This window comes from Delphinapterus leucas, chromosome 7, assembly GCF_059928025.1.
Source record: "Delphinapterus leucas isolate spDelLeu-1000000601 "Yukka" chromosome 7, BTC_Dleu_Yukka2, whole genome shotgun sequence".
Lineage (NCBI taxonomy): Eukaryota > Metazoa > Chordata > Mammalia > Artiodactyla > Monodontidae > Delphinapterus > Delphinapterus leucas.
The window spans coordinates 3,834,630-3,854,121 of NC_143135.1; the positions used below are offsets into that span (position 1 = coordinate 3,834,630).

Genomic DNA, 19,492 nt, shown 5'->3' on the forward strand with positions numbered 1-19,492 from the left:
AACTTTGGCTGCAAGACGAGAGTGGAGGAGACGCGAGGGTCGGGACCAAGAGGTCCAAGGGCCCAGCGAAGCCAGGGGTGGGGGCCGGGGACCCTCCAGGTGGCACTCGCGGCGCTGGTCCCCGGCCTCCTCCCCTCCCCCAGCCCTGATTGGCAGGCGGCCTGCGACCAGCCGCGAGCGCCACAGCGCCCCGGGCGCCCAGGCGAACGCAAACGGCCCCCTGCGGGAGTGGTGGGGGGGCGATCTGCTATATATAGCGGCTCGGCCCGGGCCGGCCCAGCGCGCAGGGAGGCGCGCACCGCTCCGCAGGGTCCCAGCCCCGGCCGTGCGTCCTTCCGCCACTGCCAACCTCTCCATGCAGCCCGGGTAGCTCCCGGCGCCTGGGGGCTCCGTCGCTCGCCTCCGGCTTCCCCGGCCGTGCACTCCCTGCCCCGGCCCAGGCCGTGCACTCCCGCAAAGCCCCCACAGGCGCAGCTCGGCCCCCGGCTTCCCGGGCGCAGCGATCCACCCACGGACGCACGGCCCGAGGGCGGGGATGGCGGGGCCCGGGGCGGCCGCGGCAGCGCTGCTCGCGGCGGTGCTGCTGGCCGTGCTGGCGCCCTGGGCCGGCCGAGGGGGCGCCGCCGCGCCCACCGCACCCAACGGCACGCTGGAGGCCGAGCTGGAGCGTCGCTGGGAGAGCCTGGTGGCGCGCTCGCTGGCGCGCCTGCCGGTGGCCGCGCAGCCCAAGGAGGCTGCCGTCCAGAGCGGCGCCGGGGACTACCTGCTGGGCATCAAGAGGCTGCGGAGGCTCTACTGCAACGTGGGCATCGGCTTCCACCTCCAGGTGCTCCCAGACGGCCGCATCGGCGGCGTGCACGCGGACACGAGTGACAGTGAGTGGGGCGGGGCGGGCGGGAAGGGTCGGGGCCCCGGGGCAGCGGCCGCGCCTTCCAACTCGCACCCGAAGGTCTCGGCTGACACCTGCCCGCGGGCTCTGGGAGCCGGGGCGGACTCGGGTTCCGGTCCCTCTGGCGTGGGGGCGCCGGGGACGCAAACGCGCTCGGCTCCGGGAGTCGCAGCAGCGACCGGCTTTGCGCAACCGGGCAGCCGAGCCCCGCCTCCCCGCCTTCAGAAGTCCGGGCTCCGGGTGACGAACTCCAGCGCCTTGGCCCGTGGGCACTGGGAGCGCGGCGCAGCCACCGGCACCTGCGGGAGCCCGGGACGCGCGCTCGTGTTGGGACCGGCCGGCCTCGGGGGCCGCCGGGGCCACCGCTCTCCTACCGTCCCGGACTGGGCGCGGCCGTCGCTGGGCCGGCCCTGGGGGCGAGCCCGCTGGGCTCCGGGGGCCCTTCGGGAGCGACCTGCGCCGGGGACCCGGGTCCTTTACACTCACCTCCAGCCCAGAAGTGGGCGTCCCGGAGGCGCGCAGGCAGAGGAGGGGGCCAGGTCGGGCGGCGAGGGCCGAGGGTCCAGTGCCCGGGAATGACCCGCGCCCCGCCCCCAGGCCTGCTGGAGCTCTCGCCCGTGGAGCGGGGAGTGGTGAGCATCTTCGGCGTGGCCGGCCGGTTCTTCGTGGCCATGAGCAGCAGAGGCAAACTCTACGGCTCGGTGAGTACCGCGGGGCCCGGCCGAGCAGCCGGGCAGGATCGCGACGCTTCCAGGCCACCCGACGCCGGGATGTGGAACTGCGGTGGGGTCACAGGATTGGAGACACCCCCCTCCAAGGCCCTGAGGCAGTGCGGCTGACCCCGGGCCAGCCCAAACGAGAGGCACAGCCCCAAGACAGGGACAGCGTTCCTGCCATCCTTGAGTCGGTCAAAGGGTGTCATTGGGAGCCCCTCACTGTAGTCCCTGGTGGGGGGGGTCCCTCTGGGCAGGACTGCAGTCTTCGGGGTGGACACAGTGGTGATGAAATTTTCTGGCTGCCAGGCGCTGGGCAGGTGTCTGGAGCAGCAGCCACTGCCGGCCGGCCAGGTCCCTCTAATCACCCTGCGAAGGTCTTGGCACCCTGACTTCCCAGGAGAGGCCTGGCAGCCAGGGTGGGACGGGGAGAGAAAGGACTCCCTGACCACCGCCCACAGGGGTCCCTTGGCCCAGAGATGGCTCCACCTGACACCGCTTCTCCTTCCCCGCCAGCCTTTCTTCACCGACGAGTGCAAGTTCAAAGAGATACTCCTCCCCAACAACTACAACGCCTACGAGTGCTACAGGTACCCCGGCATGTTCATCGCCCTAAGTAAGAACGGGAAGACCAAGAAGGGGAACCGGGTGTCACCCACCATGAAGGTCACCCATTTCCTCCCCAGGCTGTGACCCTCAGAGCCCCCAGGAGGGGAGTGCCAAGGGCCACCTTGGTGCACTTTCTTCGGATGGACAGTTTAACTCAAGAGTAGGTGTAAGATATTTAAATTAATTATTTAAATGTGTATATATTGCCACCAGATTATTTATGGCTCTGTGGACGTGTTTTGTATTTTTCCGAAAAAAACAAACAAAAATACCCACCAAACCCTGACTTTTCTGATAAAACAGTAGAGACCCTTCCACTGGGTTGATTTAACTTGTCAAAAAGTTGTCACAAGCGACGGCTGCTATTCCGTGTATTAAAAACCGGTGACATCAGTCTGTGACATCAACCCTGCTTTGCACTGTCCCCTGTGGTTTGGTGGTGAGCATCTCTGTGTCTGGAAAGGTTTCCTGGGGCTTTAGAAGCCAGTTAAGGAAGCTCCCAGGCTTGGCTTCGTTCCTAGCATCCTGCAGCGCCCCACTCCCTTTGTGTCCTGAAGATATTCCTCAGGACATATCGGTTTACTTCGGGTACAGAAAGCGCACTGTCGAGGCCACCACTGCCGCTCTGTTTTTAGATCTGCCAGGAGTGACCTTTGAACTTTGCTGCAGTCAATCTTCCTCGACCTACCAGATGGGGGAGACCTGTGGGCAACTTCATAAACTCCTGTTTTCCTTTTTTTGGATCAACCACAGCCCGTGTTTCTCTGTGGCCATTGGGGAAAAGGCAAAAACAAAGCAATTTTGTAAAGTCCATCGGAGAGGAATTGATATGGCACTGGAAGCCTGGAAATGGACAAGATTGGGTGGATGTACAACCACTGCCAAAACCCGAGGGGTGAAAGTTTGTGATAGTGGAGATTTCTGATAAGTAATAGCGTATACATGTAGATATTTAAAAAAAAACCAAAAACCACACACACGTCCCTGTGTTTGGGAAGCTTGGGCTAGAACTAGCTGTTCATTTTAGGTGAAATGTCCTTGTCGTTGTACAAAAACACTTAGGGCAGTTTGCGTGGAGGGAGTCACTGCTTCTCTCCGTTGCGTTCCTGATTAAGTAGATTTAACATCTACCTCGAAAGCCCTTAAACCACTCATCTGGCAAAATCTGAAGAAAGCTCAGGCCGGGTGTAGGAGTTTGCCATCCCAAGTGGCTTTTTTTTTTTCCATATGTAGCCAAAAGGATTGTCGATAGTGTTGGTGTGCCCCATTCGAACCTTGTCACGTTTGAGCTATCTTTACCCCGTGATTTACTTTTAGTAAGGATAATCATGGTGAAAATATTTGCAGACAGCTGTTAGAGTACACTATATGGTCACCAAGTAACCTTATATTTTTCTTTATATATTTTACAAATGTAACCCCTGTCGTGGAAGCAAAGATGGAAGAGGCAGGGTCGGTGAGGTTTAAAAAAAGTTCCGAGGTGATGGCAAACATTTAATTTTAATGAATGACTTTTTCGAGTTTATACAAAATGACCTTAGCTTGCTACCAGAAATGCTCCGAATGTTTCCTCAAGACTTTTAATACTCTCCTAAGATGTTTCTGAACTGTCTCCCGAATTAACTTTATGGGAGTCTACAGACAGCAAGACTGGAAAAATCTGATTGGAGTTTTTGTCTTTCACATTCCTTTTTAAAACTCTTTGTTCGAATGCAAATCATCTACTTAAAATACTATTCTTAAACTGAGGCCTAGAAGAAAGAAGCCACTTAAGACAGGACCTTACATCTCAAACTGCTGTTCAGGCCAGGCCGTAAAAATGTTTTTAAAAAATTTTAAACCGTGCCCTAGACTCCAGGAGTACTGAGCGATGCTCAGAGATCTCGGTGCTGATTGCGTAGGGGTGGGAGTGGGGCGGGGGGCGGGGGTAAGGAGCTGGGATTTGTGGCCTTTCTGTATTTACGGTTTTCACATAGTAACAAACCAGATTGTTTCAGATGCCTTAAATATGGGACGATGTCTTGTCTCAGAGCCCAGTCAGATTATCAGGAACTCAGATGTCTTAAGGGCAGAACTTGGCCATCCTTGACCACGTGTATATATTCAGCGGATCGGATGTGAAGCGTGTAGAGATGTCGTTGAACCTTTGAAATATTGTAAAGTGTTTCTATTGCTGTGATGGGGATTTGAGGTTTCTGTACTTACTGCTGTTTTCAGAATCTGTCTGTAGTTTTATACAGGTGCCGACCCATATTGTGATGTATGTGCTGTGCACATCGAAATACAGAATAAATGGAAAACATTTATCACGTGTAAAAAGAACCCCATTGGACTTGATGGACATAGTCGGGGAAGGTATCACAAACGATTAAAACCTGCCTTGAAACGCCAAGATATGGCTCCCTCCCCCTGTCTCCCAGTGTCTATTTGAGGCCCTGAGCCTCGCCTGGCCGGGGCTGGGGCGGGGGGCGTGGAGACAGATTTTAGCCAGCTGTGTCCACACAAATGTGGCCTTGAAGACAGGAGCCTCGGGGGCGGGGTCTGGGGGGTGTGAGTGTCACAGAGTTTTGTGATGACACTGAATCTTGTAGTTTATTCTCCTGATGGGGTTAATTCACACTATTCCCACCCGGGGACTGACCAGTTCCCCTCACCTTGGCCTGGTCCAGGCTAAAGCAATTTGTACTTTCCTGTGGGTGGAGAATGCAGCCCCCAGAGCTGATCGTCAGAAGACTGACTCAAGCATACTTTTCAATCTCCCACCAATGAGTCTTGAAATCAATACAATGAACCCCAGTTAGTCTTCTACAAAAAAGGAAATGGAATAAAATCATATAGAATAGAGCCTTCCAGATTGTGTCAATCACAGTAAGGGAACAGATTGTCTTGTGAGCACTGTTGTCTACTATATATATATATCCAACTGGTCTCTAATAGGATGTGATATAGGAGGTCTTAGTAGTGTCGACGGCAATTAAAAAAAAAAAATTGAGCACTGACCTAACGGGCCTAGAATCTGTGTTCCCCTCCCCCCTCCAGAATAGATCCAGTCACTTGGCAAAAAGACCCAGAAAAGGCCATCAGGGCTGCAGGGTCCTTAATGGTACTTATTTTGCCCTCTGAGACATCACTTTCTTCTGGACGCCCATGATCTAAGGAGGATCGAGACATCCACGGGCCGTGTTATGGGTTAAATTGTGGGCCCCCCAAAAGGATACACTGGAGTCCTACCCCACCCCACCCCATACACAGAATGTGACTTTCTTTGGAAATAGGGTCTTTACAAGGGAATTGAGTTAAAATGAGGTCATTAGGGTGAACTCTAGTCCTCTGTGACTGGCGTGCTTATAAAAGGAAGGTCGTGGAAAGAGACAGCCACAGGGAGGAGGCCTTGGATGGAGGAGGGCTGGGGAGATGCGTGTGTAAGCAAGGAGATGCCAAGGAACAGCGTGAACCCCCAGGAGGTGTGCAGAGGCCTGGCCCAGGCTCTGCCTCAGCCTCAGAAGGAGCCAACCTGCCCACACCTTGATCTCGGACTTGTGGCCTCCAGGCCGGGGAGAGAATACATTCTCGTTATTGGAAGCCACCCGGTTTGTGGTCCTTTGTAGCTGCAGCCCTAGGGGAACTTAGCGGGGTAGTTCTTCATACTCCTTGGGGTGGGGGGTGGAAAAGGAGTGAAGAGGCCCAGCCTTGGCCTTTTCTCCTGCTGTCCCCTGTGGTCCCCAGGTCCATATCTGCCCTGGCCAAACATGGAAGGCTTCATCCAGCTTCTGAGGCGAGAACCTGCCCATGGTTGGTGGAATCTGGCGGCTGAACCGCTTGGCCTTCCTGCCTCTAGACTGACGTTGGGTCCAAAGAGGGGACTGAAAAGTCATTCATTCACTTAACACTTGTTTGTTGCATGCCTACTGTGGGTCAGGCACAGCTCTAAGAGCTCGGGATACCCCAGTGAGGAAAACAGAGGTCCCTGCCCGGGTGGGGCCCTCATCCCGAGGGAGAGGACGATACATGACGAGCCGGGAGGAGACAGAGAGGCTGGGCTGTGGGGTCCGTCTCGATGCCCCGGGGACAGCGGAAAAGGGACACTGGCGGCCAGGCTGAGAATAGACGGTCCAGAGGAGAGCAGGGGGCCCTGCTGGGGTTTCTCAAAATCCTCCTGCCTTCTAGGGCACCTCCTCCTCAGCTCTGTCTGTCCTTGGTGACCAAACTGGCCCCGCTTGCGGGCCAACGTCACTGCCCCCCCGGCTGGCTGTGTAACCTTGGAAAATCCAGGTGACTTCTCTGTGCCTCAGGGGCCTGGTGTGTGGATTGAGGACAGGATGCGTGTGAAGTGCTCGGTTTTCGTCACTGTTATTCTCCTAAGAGACTTAATTATAGTCTTAAAGTCCCAACCCTTTTCATCTTTGGGGTGCTGATGGCCTGATTTTCTGGCCCATCCAACTCTGTTAGGAGTTGCTGTCAGAAAGAACAAAGACCTGGGCTTCCCTGGTGGCGCAGTGGTTGAGAGTCCGCCTGCCGATGCAGGGGACACGGGTTCGTGCCCCGGTCCGGGAAGATCCCACATGCCGCGGAGCGGCTGGGCCCGTGAGCCATGGCCGCTGAGCCTGCGCGTCCGGAGCCTGTGCTCCGCAACGGGAGAGCCCACAACAGTGAGAGGCCTGCGTACCGAGAAAAAAAAAAAAAGAGAGAACAAAGACCCTCATCTGGGTGTGGTGGGGTCTTCTCGGAGGGAGGGCTGCCTCGCCCTGTTTCTGAAGGGAACTCCAGGAATCCACCTCCCACTCAGGAGCCCGCACTGGTCCACTCCGGTCTGTTCTAGAATGTGACGGGGCAAGGGGTCTTGCTCTCAGTCTTTCTTCAGTGTGAATAAATTGTAATTTTTCTTGATTTAGAATCTGAATCCTACGTTTTTCTTTAAAAAAAAAAAAAATAGTGGGGGAATTCCCTGGCGATCCAGTGGTTAGGACTCTGCGCTTTCACTGCCGTGGGCCCGGGTTCAGTCCCTGGTCAGGGAACTGAGATCCTGCAAGCCGCGCGGTGCGGCCCCCACCCACCTCAAAATAAGTGGGATAAACAGCGAGATCCTACTGTATAGCACAATATCCTGTGGTAAGCCATAATGGAAAAGAATATGGAAAAGGATGTCCATGCGTGTATAACTGAGTCACCTTGCTGTACAGCAGAAATGAGCACAACATTGTAAATCAACTCTACGTCCATAAAAAAATAAATCGTGGCCAAAAGAAGGTGGGCAGAAGGAGGGGTGCCCACGCTGGGCCATGTCCTCGCTGGGGACATGCTGGGCACACAGGGAGCCGAGCTGCCAGAGGAGACCCAGGAGCTCGGGCACCTGGCTGGACCATTGGACAGCAGCCCTGCCCAGCCTCCACCCCCAGCACCACCCCTCCCCGAGCCTCACCCTCCTCCTACCCAGGTGCACAGGCCGAACCCTGGGATGCCCTCCCCACCCTTCCCACCGGCCTGCGGTCCCCCACACAGCAGAGTTGGTTTCGCCATCCTGGCTCTGAAATCTAACCATCTCCCCACCTTCCAGGCAGCGACCTCTGTGCCTGTCACTTCTGCATGGGCCCAGGAGGCTGCAGCAGCCTCTCAGCTGGCCTCCTACCTCCATCTACCCCCAACGGCCCGTTCTCTGGGGCCTTCTCAGAGCGCACCTACCCTGCCCTCACCCTTGCTGGAAGTCTGTCCACAGCCTCCTTTTGCAGCGAGGGTTGAGAGCACGGCCCTCGACGGCATGGTCCCAGAGGCTTTTCTCATCACCTACTGCTACGTTACAACCTACCCCAGAACTCGAGACTTCAGACAACCGCTTTATTAAACGTCCCAGTTTTGTGGGTCAGGAATTTGGACAGGACCCTGTGGGATGACTCTTCTGCTTTACATGGGCTTTTCAAGGACTCAGCCTTTGGATGGGCTCAACTGGGGTAAGGAGGGTCATAATTCTTCCCTGGCAACTCAGGCTTCAAGGGAGAGTGCTCAGAGAGGCCCAAGGCTTCTTATGGCCTGGCCTGGAAAGTTCTAGAACACCACTTCTGCCACTGGTCATGCAAACCACCTGACCAGCTCAGATTCTGGGGGAGAGAAAAGCACAGAACTTGCAGCCTCTTCAATCTATTGCAAAGGCCCAGTTTGCTGTCACCCACGGCCACCCCGCTGTCTCCCCATACCCCTACCCTGGTGCTCGGCCCTGCTCCCATCACACTGCTGCTATCAGAGCCCAAAGGCACCATCTATTCAGCCACCGGGCTTTTGCACGTGCTGCCCTCCTGGCCCCCAAGCTCTTTACCCAGGTGTGTCCGAGTCCTGGGGCGGCCCTAACAAATGACCACAAAACAGGCGGCCTAAAACAACAGAAATGTATTGTCTCATGGTGTGGAGGCCAGAGGTCTGAAATCAAGGTGTGGGCAGGGCTGCTCTCCCTCCAGAGGCTCCAGGTGAGGGTACTTCCTGCCTCTTTCAGCTTCTGGGGGCTCCAGGTGTCCCTGGGCTTGTGGCCACATGGCTCCAGTCTATGCCTTTGACTTCATATGGCCTCCTCTGTGTCTCTGTCCCTCTCATTACAGGAACATCGGTTGCTGGATTTCAGGCCCACTCTAGGCCAGGATGGCCTCCTTGGAACTTGAATAATTACATTTGCCAAAACCCTGTTTCCAAGAAAGTTCTGGGTGGACGTGAATTTGGAGGGCACTAATCAACCCAGCACATCCGTTAACTCTGATTTATTATTAAAATCACAACTCAAAGGCCATTTGCTATACGGACTAAAGAAATGAACACCTGTCCTGTGTTGGGAAGGAAAAGGCCTGGCACACAGGAGACGCTCATACAGGTTTGCTGGTATCGTCATTGCCCAGAACCTTCCCTGGACGATTCCCACCCCGTGGAGCCACGTTTCCAGCGACTTGCTCCTTTGTGTCTTAGGTCAGGTTCCCCAGAAGCCAAACCTGGACAGAGATTCTTTTTTCTTTGAATTTTATTTTATTTACTTTTTATAGTGCAGCTTCTTATTAGTTACCTGTTTTATACATACAAGTGTATATATGTCAATCCCAGTCTCTCAATTCATCACACCACCACCACCACCACCACCACCCCTGCCACTTTCCCCCCTTGGTGTCCGTACGTTTGTTCTCTGTATCTGTGGACAGAGATTCTTGAGCAAGGGGTTCATTAAGGGAGGAACTCTCGGAAAAACCTGGAAGAAAATGAAGGAAGCAGACCTGGACCAGGAAAGAGACAGATGTGTCAGCAGGGAGTCCGGCCCGCCTGACCCCGCGGGGTGCTCTGGATGTGAATGTCCCACCTGAAAGCATGGGGTCCCTGCTTTGTTCCTCTTATCAGTCTGTCGCCTGCAGCCTGCCCCAGGGGACAGTGGACCCTCCCGGGCACAGACCGGCAAGGTGGCGCCTTTCCAGGAAAGGTAAGGGGCAGGGGGTTATGAGGCATCAGGAGCTTTGGGATAACGGCAGCATCCGGGGAAGGGGTCTGGGTGGGGACCACCAACATCCACGACACCGGCACTTCTACGTAACCTTCCCACAGTTATGAACTGATTAAAGAATTATGAATTATTTGCTTGGGCCTGCTTTCTCTCTCTCCCCAAGACAGGAATCTTTTTTTTTTTTTTTTTGCTGTACGCGGGCCTCTCACTGCTGCGGCCTCTCCCGTTGCGGAGCACAGGCTCCGGACGCGCAGGCTCAGCGGCCATGGCTCACGGGCCCAGCCACTCCGCGGCATGTGGGATCTTCCCGGACCGGGGCATGAACCCGTGTCCCCTGCATCGGCAGGCGGACTCTCAACCGCTGCGCCACCAGGGAAGACCCCAAGACAGGAACCTTTGAGGGCAGGGCTGAGCCTGGACTTGCTCACCATCTAAACATCCCCAGGACCCAGGACGGCCCTGGGTACCTATGAGGTACTCCTCGCAGGCGTCGGGGCAGGGGGAGCCTTTCCTGGGGTCATACGTGCAGGTTCAGTGTGCATGCCCTCCCCCGAGTCAAGTCCACGCTCCGCCCTCCGGACAGGAGACCAGGAGCCAGTTTCAGCTGGTGAAGGAGCCCCTGGGGGCTAACAGAAGGGCTGCCTGGTGTCCACATCGGCTCATTGAGCAAGCTTGGCTTGCGGGATCTTAGTTCCCCGACCAGGAATCGAACCCGGGCCCTCGGCAGTGAGAGCGCAGAGTCCTAACCACTGGGTCACCACGGAAGCCCCTCCCCTTTCTTTTTAACTGTGGAAAATAGAACATAAACCTATTACCTTAACCGTGCTTAAGCGTACCAGCTTGGTGACATTAAATGCCTTCAAAATGTTATGCAACTATCCCTACCATCCATCCCTGTGACTCTCTCGTCCTCCCCAACTGAAGCTCTGTCCCCGTTAAACACTAACTCCCCATCCCCCTGCCCCAGCCCCTGGCGCCCACCACTCTCTCAACTGTCTGTACAGATTTAACCCCTCTAGGGACCTCCTACAAGTGGAATCACACAGTGTTTGTCTTTTTGCGTCTGGCTCGTTTCACTGAGCATCATGTCCTCAAGGTTCGTGCATGTTGTAGCCTGTGTCAGAATTTTCTTCCTTTTTAAGGCTGAGTAATAGTCCCATTTTGCCTGTCCATTCAAACATCAGCGGCCACTTGGGTGGCTCCCACTTTTTTGGCTGTTGTGAATAACGCTGCTATGATATCTCTTCAAGACCCTGCTTTCACTTCCTTTGGGTATATGCCCAGAAGTAGAATTGCTAGATCCTATGGTAGTTTTATTTTAATTTTTTGAAGAACCTTCATATTGTTCTCCATAGTGGCTGTAACATTTTACATTCCCACCAACAGTGCACAAGGATTCCACTTTCTCCACATCCTTTTCAACATTGTTTTTTTTTTTGATGGTAGCTACCTAATGGGTGTGAAATGATACCTCACTGTAGTCATGGTTTGCATTCCTGTAATGATTAGTGATGTTGAGCATCTTTTCATGTCCTTATTGGCCATTTGTATGTCTTTTTTTAGGGAAGTGTCTATCAAGTCCCTTGCCCATTTTTTTCATCATGTAGTTGCCCATTGAGTTTATGAGTTCTCTATATATTCTGGCTATTAATCCCTTTTTAGATAGAGGATTTGCAAATATCTTCTCTTATTCTGTGGATCACATTTCTACTCTGTTGACAGTGTCTTTTGATGAACAAAATTTTTAAATTTTCATGAAGTCCAATTTGTCTATTTTTTATTGAATGAAAGATTCTTTAAATTCTATATAGTGTTTCACAATTTTCAAAAGTTTCCCTTCCATGATTTCATATAATCCCACAATGAGCCTTTCTTTTCTACTTTTTCTTTTGTTGTCTGTGTCTTTGTGTCATATCCAAAAAGCCATTGCCAAATCCAATATCGTGAAGATTTTGCCCTATGTTTTCTTCAAGAGTTTTATAGCTTTAGGTCTTACATTTAAGTCTTCCATCCATTTTGAATTTGTTTTTGTGTATGGTGTTAGATAAGGTGACCTTATTTATTTTTTAAATTTATTTTTGGCTGCATTGCATCTTTGTTGCTGTGCACGGGCTTTCTCTAGTTGGCGGCAAGTGGGGGCTGCTCTTCGTTGTGGTGCGCGGGCTTCTCACTGCGGTGGCTTCTTTTGTTGTGGAGCACGGGCTCTAGGTGCGTGGGCTTCAGTAGTTGTGGCACACGGGCTCAGCAGTTGTGGCTCGCGGGCTCGAGAGTGCAGGCTCAGTTAGTTGTGGCACACGGGCTTAGTTGCTCCGCAGCATGTGGGCTCTTCCCGGACCAGGGCTCAAACCCGTGTTCCCCACATTGGCAGGCCGATTCTTAACCACTGCACCACCAGGGAAGTCCCATGATCTTCTTTTTTTAAATAGCAGATAGCTCACTTATTTCCGAGTCTTTCTTTCCCCAGATATCTTGCATTTAAAAGTGAACTGGGGGGACTTCATGCCACAACTGAGGAGCTGGCGAGCCGCAACTAAGGAGCCCGCCTGCTGCAACTAAGGAGCCCGCTTGCCGCAACTAAGACCCGGTTTAAACAAATTAATTAATTAATTAATTTTTAAAAACCAACTTTACAACTCCAGCTGAAATGGAAAAGCATCATCGCTTGCCGTACACAGAAGGTAACCCAAGAAAACAAACAGAAAATGATGCTGAGAAATTCTTGCAAGATGCGGCGTTCTGCCGAAAGCTCTGAGCCTGGGGCGCTCCCTCTTTTCTTTTTTTTAAGGGAGATTTGCAAGTGTTAGAGATGTGTGAAGGGCTTTCTATCACCAAACAGAAACTTTCTCCTCTTAATGAAAATGGCTGAAAGGGAATAACTTTCTCCCTGTGGGATTCCTTGTGATTTAATGCCACCCCTGTCCTACGTAAACTCCCCTCTCCTGATGGAGGCAAGCATGACACTCTGTGCTTGTACAACACCCTGTTAATAGGCAAAAAAAGGCAAAACCAGCAGAGACTCTGGGCAGACCTGGAGCCAAACCCCAGAGCACCCTCTCCACGAGGATCTGCCGACATGTTCCTTTCTGTGCAGAAGTCCAGACTCTTGGATAAAATGATAGAGGAGGTTCTGTGAAGGTTTTAAAAATGGGCGTGACTTTTTGGGTTCTCCTCCCACTGAGAGGTGGGGTCTATGACCCCTCTCCTGTGACTGAGTGGGCTTCTGACTGCTCCCACCAGTGGAAGTGCCACTGTGCCTTCCGGGGCTGGGTCATGAAAGGTGACTCAGCGTCTGTGCCCTGGACCTCTCATGCTTACAGCTCTGAGCCACCACCTTGAAGCCCAGCCACCCAAGGCTGCCATATTGAGAGGAAGCCCAAGCTGCATGAAGAGGCCATGTGTCCTTGCCGTCTGGCAACAGGCCTGGCCGTGTCTGGAGTTCAAATCATCCCAGCCCAGGCACCAGGCATGTAAAGAAGCCTCCAGATGATGTCAGCTCCCAGCCGTTTGTCCTCAAAGCTGAGGCTCCAGATATCGTGCCACAGAGACAAGCCATCCTGTGTGTCCTGTCCAAGTTCCTCACGAGAATTGGCTAGCCCAGTAAAACGGTTGTTGTCTTATACAACTAAGTTTTGGGGGAGTTGATTATACAGCACAAGATAACAGGAGTAGGCCCTGGCAGAGAGGCAGGAAAGATGGATTGAAGCATACACCCAGCTCTCTTTGCAGCACATTCATTCCCTGGAACCAGAGGACATCCAGGGCAGGCTGGCCAGCTGGGCATTTTGCTTCTTGGGTGTGGGGAGGGGAATAGGGAATGGGGTGGAGAACACTGCTTACTTGTCTGGGAGGCTTCTGGAAGAATCTAGGATTTCCCTGTGCCCTGGGGGACCTCCAGCATCAAAGGCCCGTGTTCCTTGATGGGTCTCCTGGATGGCAAACAATCCCTTCTGAGCCCTGGGCACCAGGAGGGGGCCACTTAACAGGATGAATTGTTTCTGGCCCCAGGAACTGGCAGAGGGCTGCCACGTGCACCAGAGGCCCAGGAACTGACTCTCTCTGCATGGAGTCAGCAGAGAGAGGATGGTTGGATGCCCTCCCTTCTGCCTTCCTGCATCTCCTGCCCTCGGGAAGGTGCTGCTGGGCCATCCACGGTCCCTGTCGTCCTTTGCTGTTCAGCCCGAGCAGTTAAGGGCTGAGGGAAGACAAAGCCATGAATAGGCAAAGAAAAATGACCACATGTCCTGGGGCCCTCAGCTGCCTGGGGAGGAAGCCCTGGCCAGTGCATGAGGGAGACATGACTGGAGACTGACCAAAAATAAGAAAGACATCTCTTGAAGAGATGCGTCTAAAGCACATGGAACAATTACTTTCTAAAATATTCAATAGACGGATTTGGCGGGGAAAAGGGGTGATGGCTGAGCCAGAGATCTGAAGGCTTATCCAGAAGAAAGAGCTCACAGGCCTCTCGCTGCTCTGCTCTGACTCCCCACTCCCAGCCTCGCCCCAGCCTCCCGGCCTCCATCCTGTCCTGCACCCGGGCCTCTGCACACTGCCCCTCCTGGGCCTCTTTTCAGCATCCTGCTCTGAGCAGCAGCTCAGGGGCACTCTCGGATCACAGCAGATGAGCTGGCCTGCCCGTCACTCTCCCCTTGTGTGTAAGTGTCTGAAATGACCGTAGTTGTCTGCTTTTGCATGTACTTGCTTGTTTCTGCCTCCTCTCTGTGGTGAGATCCTGGGTCAGGCCTTGCCTTCCTGGGTCAGGGCTGTACCCCAGAAGGAGGGCTGTGCACACAGGGGAGCCTCACTGTGTACTTGTTGAATGAATAACTGAATGAATACTTGGAACCTGAACATCTGAGGATAATTGGACTGGAGTTGGTTACATATGGTTAAGAACAGATCTTTGAAACAGAAGAAATACGACTATTTACTAATGTAAATAATCACCTGGACTGATGGCTGCCTTTTCTGTGTAATCTGTTCAATTATTTACTTCATTTTTTTCTTTAAATCCACTCAGTTTGCATTTAAAGGAAACTCTGTATCCATCCTGTAATTGGAAAACTGCTATCCCTTGATATTAACAAGGAGTACCATACACATAGATCAGACTATGTAAAATCCTGATTAAATTCCAGATGGAACTGGTCCTCTCTAGAACATCAGCCTGTGTCTTGTCTCTCTCCATGTCAACAAGTGAGGATTGGCAAGTCCTAGAAAGATCTGAGAGGTATATTGGCATTGAGGCTTCCCATTGGAAGGATGAAGGAGGATGAAAAGGCAATCCCTGCACCACAAGGTAATTTAACATGACTCAATGCCGTTTCCAAACCAGCAGGCATACGTGGCCCACGCTTTGGGAAACACTGAAGGAGGACCCCCCAAATCAGCAAAGACATAATGGATATGAAGTTGAGTAATTTATCAACAAGAGAAACCCCTCTGCTCTAAAGAAAGAGGTAACACATATGGAATGTATTGCACAGAATACATTGATGGATTGCATATCCAGCCACAAAGAAAGCTTAATGAACCCCCTTACCCCAAGAAAAGTATAATGTTATAAGACAATAAATGAACAAATCTAAGATGAATCTTAGAATTTCTATGCCTTGGAAATTAAAAAAAAAAGGAAAACAACAAAGCAACTCTGGTAGATGGCTACAATAGCCACAGATTCTTCCCAATCCTGTAGCGTCGGCTTTTGAAATACGACTTTCCAGTTTTCCCATTAAAGGGTGGAATCCATCTCTCCTTGAATCTGGGCTTGGCCATGTGACTTGCTTTGGTCAATGGGTGAGGCCATCTTCCGTCATGAATACGCCCGTAAGTTCCAGGTTGAGATGAAGGACACACAAATCTACACCGAGGGCAGAAGCCCGGATCCAGGTGTGGGACCACAGGCCCCAGGGCCAAGCCATGGGCTCCCAGACACGCCCCAGCTGCGTAGATGGTCTCTCTCCCTGTCGGTCTGCTCCGTGCCCCCTACGCACACTCACACTTCCTGGGGAGGCCCCTGGCCTCTTCCCAGCTCCTTGACACCAGCCCAGGAGCCTGTGGATTTCAAGAGAGGAGCAAACAGTGCCTGGAGAAAAACCCAGAACCTGCCAAGCCCCTGACTCTTTGAAACCAGCTCGAGGGCCGGACCTGATTTGTACTTCAGAGCTAATGTGATTAAGGTCGCGTTTGTCGCCAGAATATGTTAATGGACCCAAACAGCCCCCAATCACCTTCCTGGGGGGGCTGCCCAGGATGACCGGAGCCCAGCGCCGCCATCCATCCGCAGAGCTCTGAAGCTTTGCTGAAATCCTTGCTTTGGGGTCTTCCAGAGAGGCAGGCCCTGCAGACGCTGTGAAGTGTGTGCTACGGTCACCTCACTTCACGGGTAAGGACAGTCAGCCTAAATTTACCCGCCTGGCTGGTGGGAGGGGCCCCATTTGACCCTCAAATCTCTTTAACCCTAGACTCCCCTTAACCCCTTCTCCCCAGTGAAGGGCTCGAGAGATTGTCCAGGCTGGAGAGATGAGAAGGGTCACAGGTGTTTGAGCCCCATCTCTAGTGATCAGGTCAGAGAGAGGTCAAAGGCTGGCGTATGCGTGTCCCCAGCTGCTGTAACAAAGGATGACACACCAGGTGGCTTAAGGTGACGCCAGTTTATTCTCTCCCCGTTCCGGAGGCCAGAGTCCAAAATCAGGATACTTTCTGCCTCTTCGAGCTTCTGGGGGCTCGCGGTGTTCCTGGGCCGTGGCTGCATCCCTCCAGCACCTGCCTCCGTTGTCACCTGGCCTTCTCCCCTCTGTCTCCGTTTCTGGTTTCCCCCTTCTCTCCTCTTGTAAAGATACTTGTCACTGGATTTAGGGTTCACTCTAAATCCAAGATGATCTCATCTTGATATCCTTACCTTAACTACATCTGCAAAGACCCTATTTCCAAATAAGTTCACAATCACGGGTACTGGGGGTTAGGACTTAGACATATCTCTTTGGGGGCACCATTCAATCCAGCACAGATGGGGAAGCAGAAGCCCATCCCCACCTTGGCCAGCCAGCGTCACCCAGCCCTCAAGTTCCCTGCCCCCTCCCCAGCCTCACCTTCCTTCCTCCCTATGCCCTTCATTTTCCTGCAACACTCCAAACCATCCAGCCCCAGGGCCTTTGCACTTGCTCCCACAGCCTGGAGTTCCCTTGCCCCAGATCTTCCCAGGTGAGTTCCTCTTCATCTGAAAGCCACCTCCCCGACCCCAGCTAGAGCAGCGTCCTGGACGTTCCCCGACAGCCCCGCAGCGACCCAAACCAACATGTGTCATGTGTCCACCCCCACCCCCCGCCCCTGACTCCGAGCCCATGAGAGCAAGTCCCTGCATCCCTGGCATCTGGAAGAGCACCCAGCACTCGGCAGGGGAGGGACCATTGTTTGTTGAGTGAAGGAATGAGCGCAGAGAGCATCACTTTCTAGTCTAGCCCTGAAGATCTGCTCCCAGGCAGGGCCCCGGGGACATTTGGGGGCCTCCAGTCCTGGCTCCTGCAGATTCCCAGGTTGAGCCAGGCAGACCCCTGGGGACAGGATCAGCCGGGCTTGCTGCAGTGCCTGACTTGGAGCCTTTTGGTGAGAAATGTGCATTTCTGGGGGCAAGATGGTCTCAGGAAATCTCCACCTATTCATGTGCAAACACAGGGCCTCTGGGATCCCCAGAAGCTGGGGCTTTGACAAGGAAGGGGCAGAGGGAGTGAGGGGCACAGGACCCTGAAGTCTGGCTCAGGGGCCAGGACCCAAGGCCGGGCAGACAGACAGGGCCCGGCATGTGGGTGGCCGGCCCGTGGGTCCTGGCCAGCAAGTCCCTCTCCCAGGGAGCTCTCACCCAGCTGGTGTGCGAGGCGAGGCAGCTGGGTCCCTGGGGGCTGCCTGGGTTCCCACCTCTGGTCCCGTTCACACTAGGCCTTGACCCACACTCTGTCCAGACAGTGGGTGTGTGCAGAGAGCCGGGAGGCAGGACTCAGTTTCCCCATCTGTAAAATGAGTCTCGGTAGTTTCTCCCATCTGCTTCCGACTCTGAAAATCTTAGAATTCCAGGACCTCAATCTCTTGCCCCAGGAGGCTTGTGTACCAGCCCCTCCAGGGTTGTTAGAGAAAATCCAGGATGCCCAGTTAAAGCTGCATTTCAGGTTAACAACAAACAGTTTAGTGCATGGGATATACTCATACTGAATTTGGGAAATACTTATACTCACAAATTATTTGCTTTGTATCTGAAATTCAAATTGAACTGGATGTCTTGTTCTTAGTTGCTAAATCTGGCAACCCTAATTCCCAGCGCTTCTTTCTGGGGCCTTAGGGACTCTTCCACACCCCTTTCTCCAGGGCAGGTCTTACAGGGAGACTGTGACCTGCAAGTCCAGGACAGGACGGGCAGGGTCCAGCCCAAGCTTTGGGTTTGCCTGACCTGTTGGGGTCCCACTTTGGGGTGGTCCTGACCGAGGGGCTGTGCATTAAGTCATTTCATGGCTCGCTGTAGCTTGGGAGAAATTCACGTTTCTCAAGGGGCCGTGTTGCGGAAGCCCTGGCATCGCATGTCTGATGCTGTCCAGTGGAGGTGTCCTGAGGGCTTGCCTCCATCTCAGTGCCCTCTTCTCCCCCAGGATCACCCAGGCACAGCCGTAGGGGACCTTTGCTCAAAAGCTCTACCCCTGACCCTCTCTTCCCTCCCTGGGCACCTCCCTGATTCATGATTCTGAGCAAACTGCCCCCCAGCTGATTCTGAACGTAACACACTGAGGACCTCCTCGTCTCCAGGCTGCCCACTCCTCTGAGGGACCATGGGGCACTCGGGATCGAGCAAACATTTCCTGCTGCCCACAGTATGCCAGGCACTGTTCTAGTGAAGGTGCAAGCCTCCCGGCCCCAGGAGCTTACACTTCTAATTTGGGGGACAGACAATAAACAAAACAAATTAGAAAATAACATAGCACGGAAGGGCCACGGGGAGTGCCGGTGTGTGCACGGGCTGGGGGCGGAGGCTGCAATTTTAATCCGAGTGGTGGGAAAGACCTTGCTGGGGAAACAGAAAAGGACTTTGAGCACTGATATGGGGGCAGGGCCAGCAGGTGGACCTAAAGTGAGGGTGTGCCAGGTCAAGGGCACAGCCGAGACGAAGAAGCCCAGTGGCTGCAGGAGCTGGTGAGGTAGCAGAGGGCAGGGGCAGACGTTGGCTTCTACTTGGAGTGACGTGGGAGACACTGGGTGCTTCAGGGCAGAGCAGGAGCCCGACGGGATTGCACTGTAGGCAGGTCACGCTGACCGTTGGGCTGGGAACAGACCGTGGTGGAACAAGAAGCAGAGAGCAACCTGGTGGCCCCTGAAGTCACGCAGGCGGCAGGTCAGTGGCCGGGACCGGAGGAGAGCTGGGAGGTGGGTGGGGCAGGTAGGCGGGCCGGGAGCTAGTTCTTTGCGAATCCCACGCTGGCCCAGCTCGTGGACACACAGCCAGGAGGCCTCCCCGGCCTTGGCTTTGATGGCCACTGACCCTTCAGATTGGAAATGCATTTGTTTTTCTCCTTTTCAATGAATGATTTATTTTCCGGTCTATAAAATGCACCCACCACACTTGCTCATGAGCTCACAGACCCAAAGAAAGAACGTCAGGAATTTCCCCTCCCCACAGCCATGCCTCTCTGCCCGGCCCCCTCACCCCTGCTGGGTCCAGTGCCCAGAGGTCCCGAGCCAGCAGCAGCCCTGTGGGGCCCCAGAGGCCCCGTGGGAGCAGATTCCAGGCCCGGAGATCCACCCTCGCCTTTGGCCACCCCATCCGGGAAAGGTCCCCTG

General features: G+C 53.9%; 1 protein-coding gene across 1 annotated transcript; it reads left to right on the forward strand.

The window, feature by feature from the left end:
• The first annotated feature begins 535 nt into the window (after nucleotides 1-535).
• On the forward strand, nucleotides 536-2,295 carry FGF4 (fibroblast growth factor 4). Its single transcript, XM_022592301.1, has 3 exons — nucleotides 536-875; nucleotides 1,487-1,590; nucleotides 2,119-2,295. Exons 1-3 carry the CDS (start codon nucleotides 536-538, stop codon nucleotides 2,293-2,295), a joined length of 621 nt encoding a protein of 206 aa, XP_022448009.1.
• Nucleotides 2,296-19,492: the final 17,197 nt, after the last annotated feature.

Coding starts and splice junctions, on each gene's coding strand:
- FGF4 (XM_022592301.1), top strand. CDS start 536: ATGGCGGGGCCCGGGGCGGCCGCGGCAGCGCTGCTCGCGGCGGTGCTG. Junction 876..1,486: donor GCACGCGGACACGAGTGACA/GTGAGTGGGGCG, acceptor CCCCGCCCCCAG/GCCTGCTGGAGCTCTCGCCC. Junction 1,591..2,118: donor GAGGCAAACTCTACGGCTCG/GTGAGTACCGCG, acceptor CTTCCCCGCCAG/CCTTTCTTCACCGACGAGTG.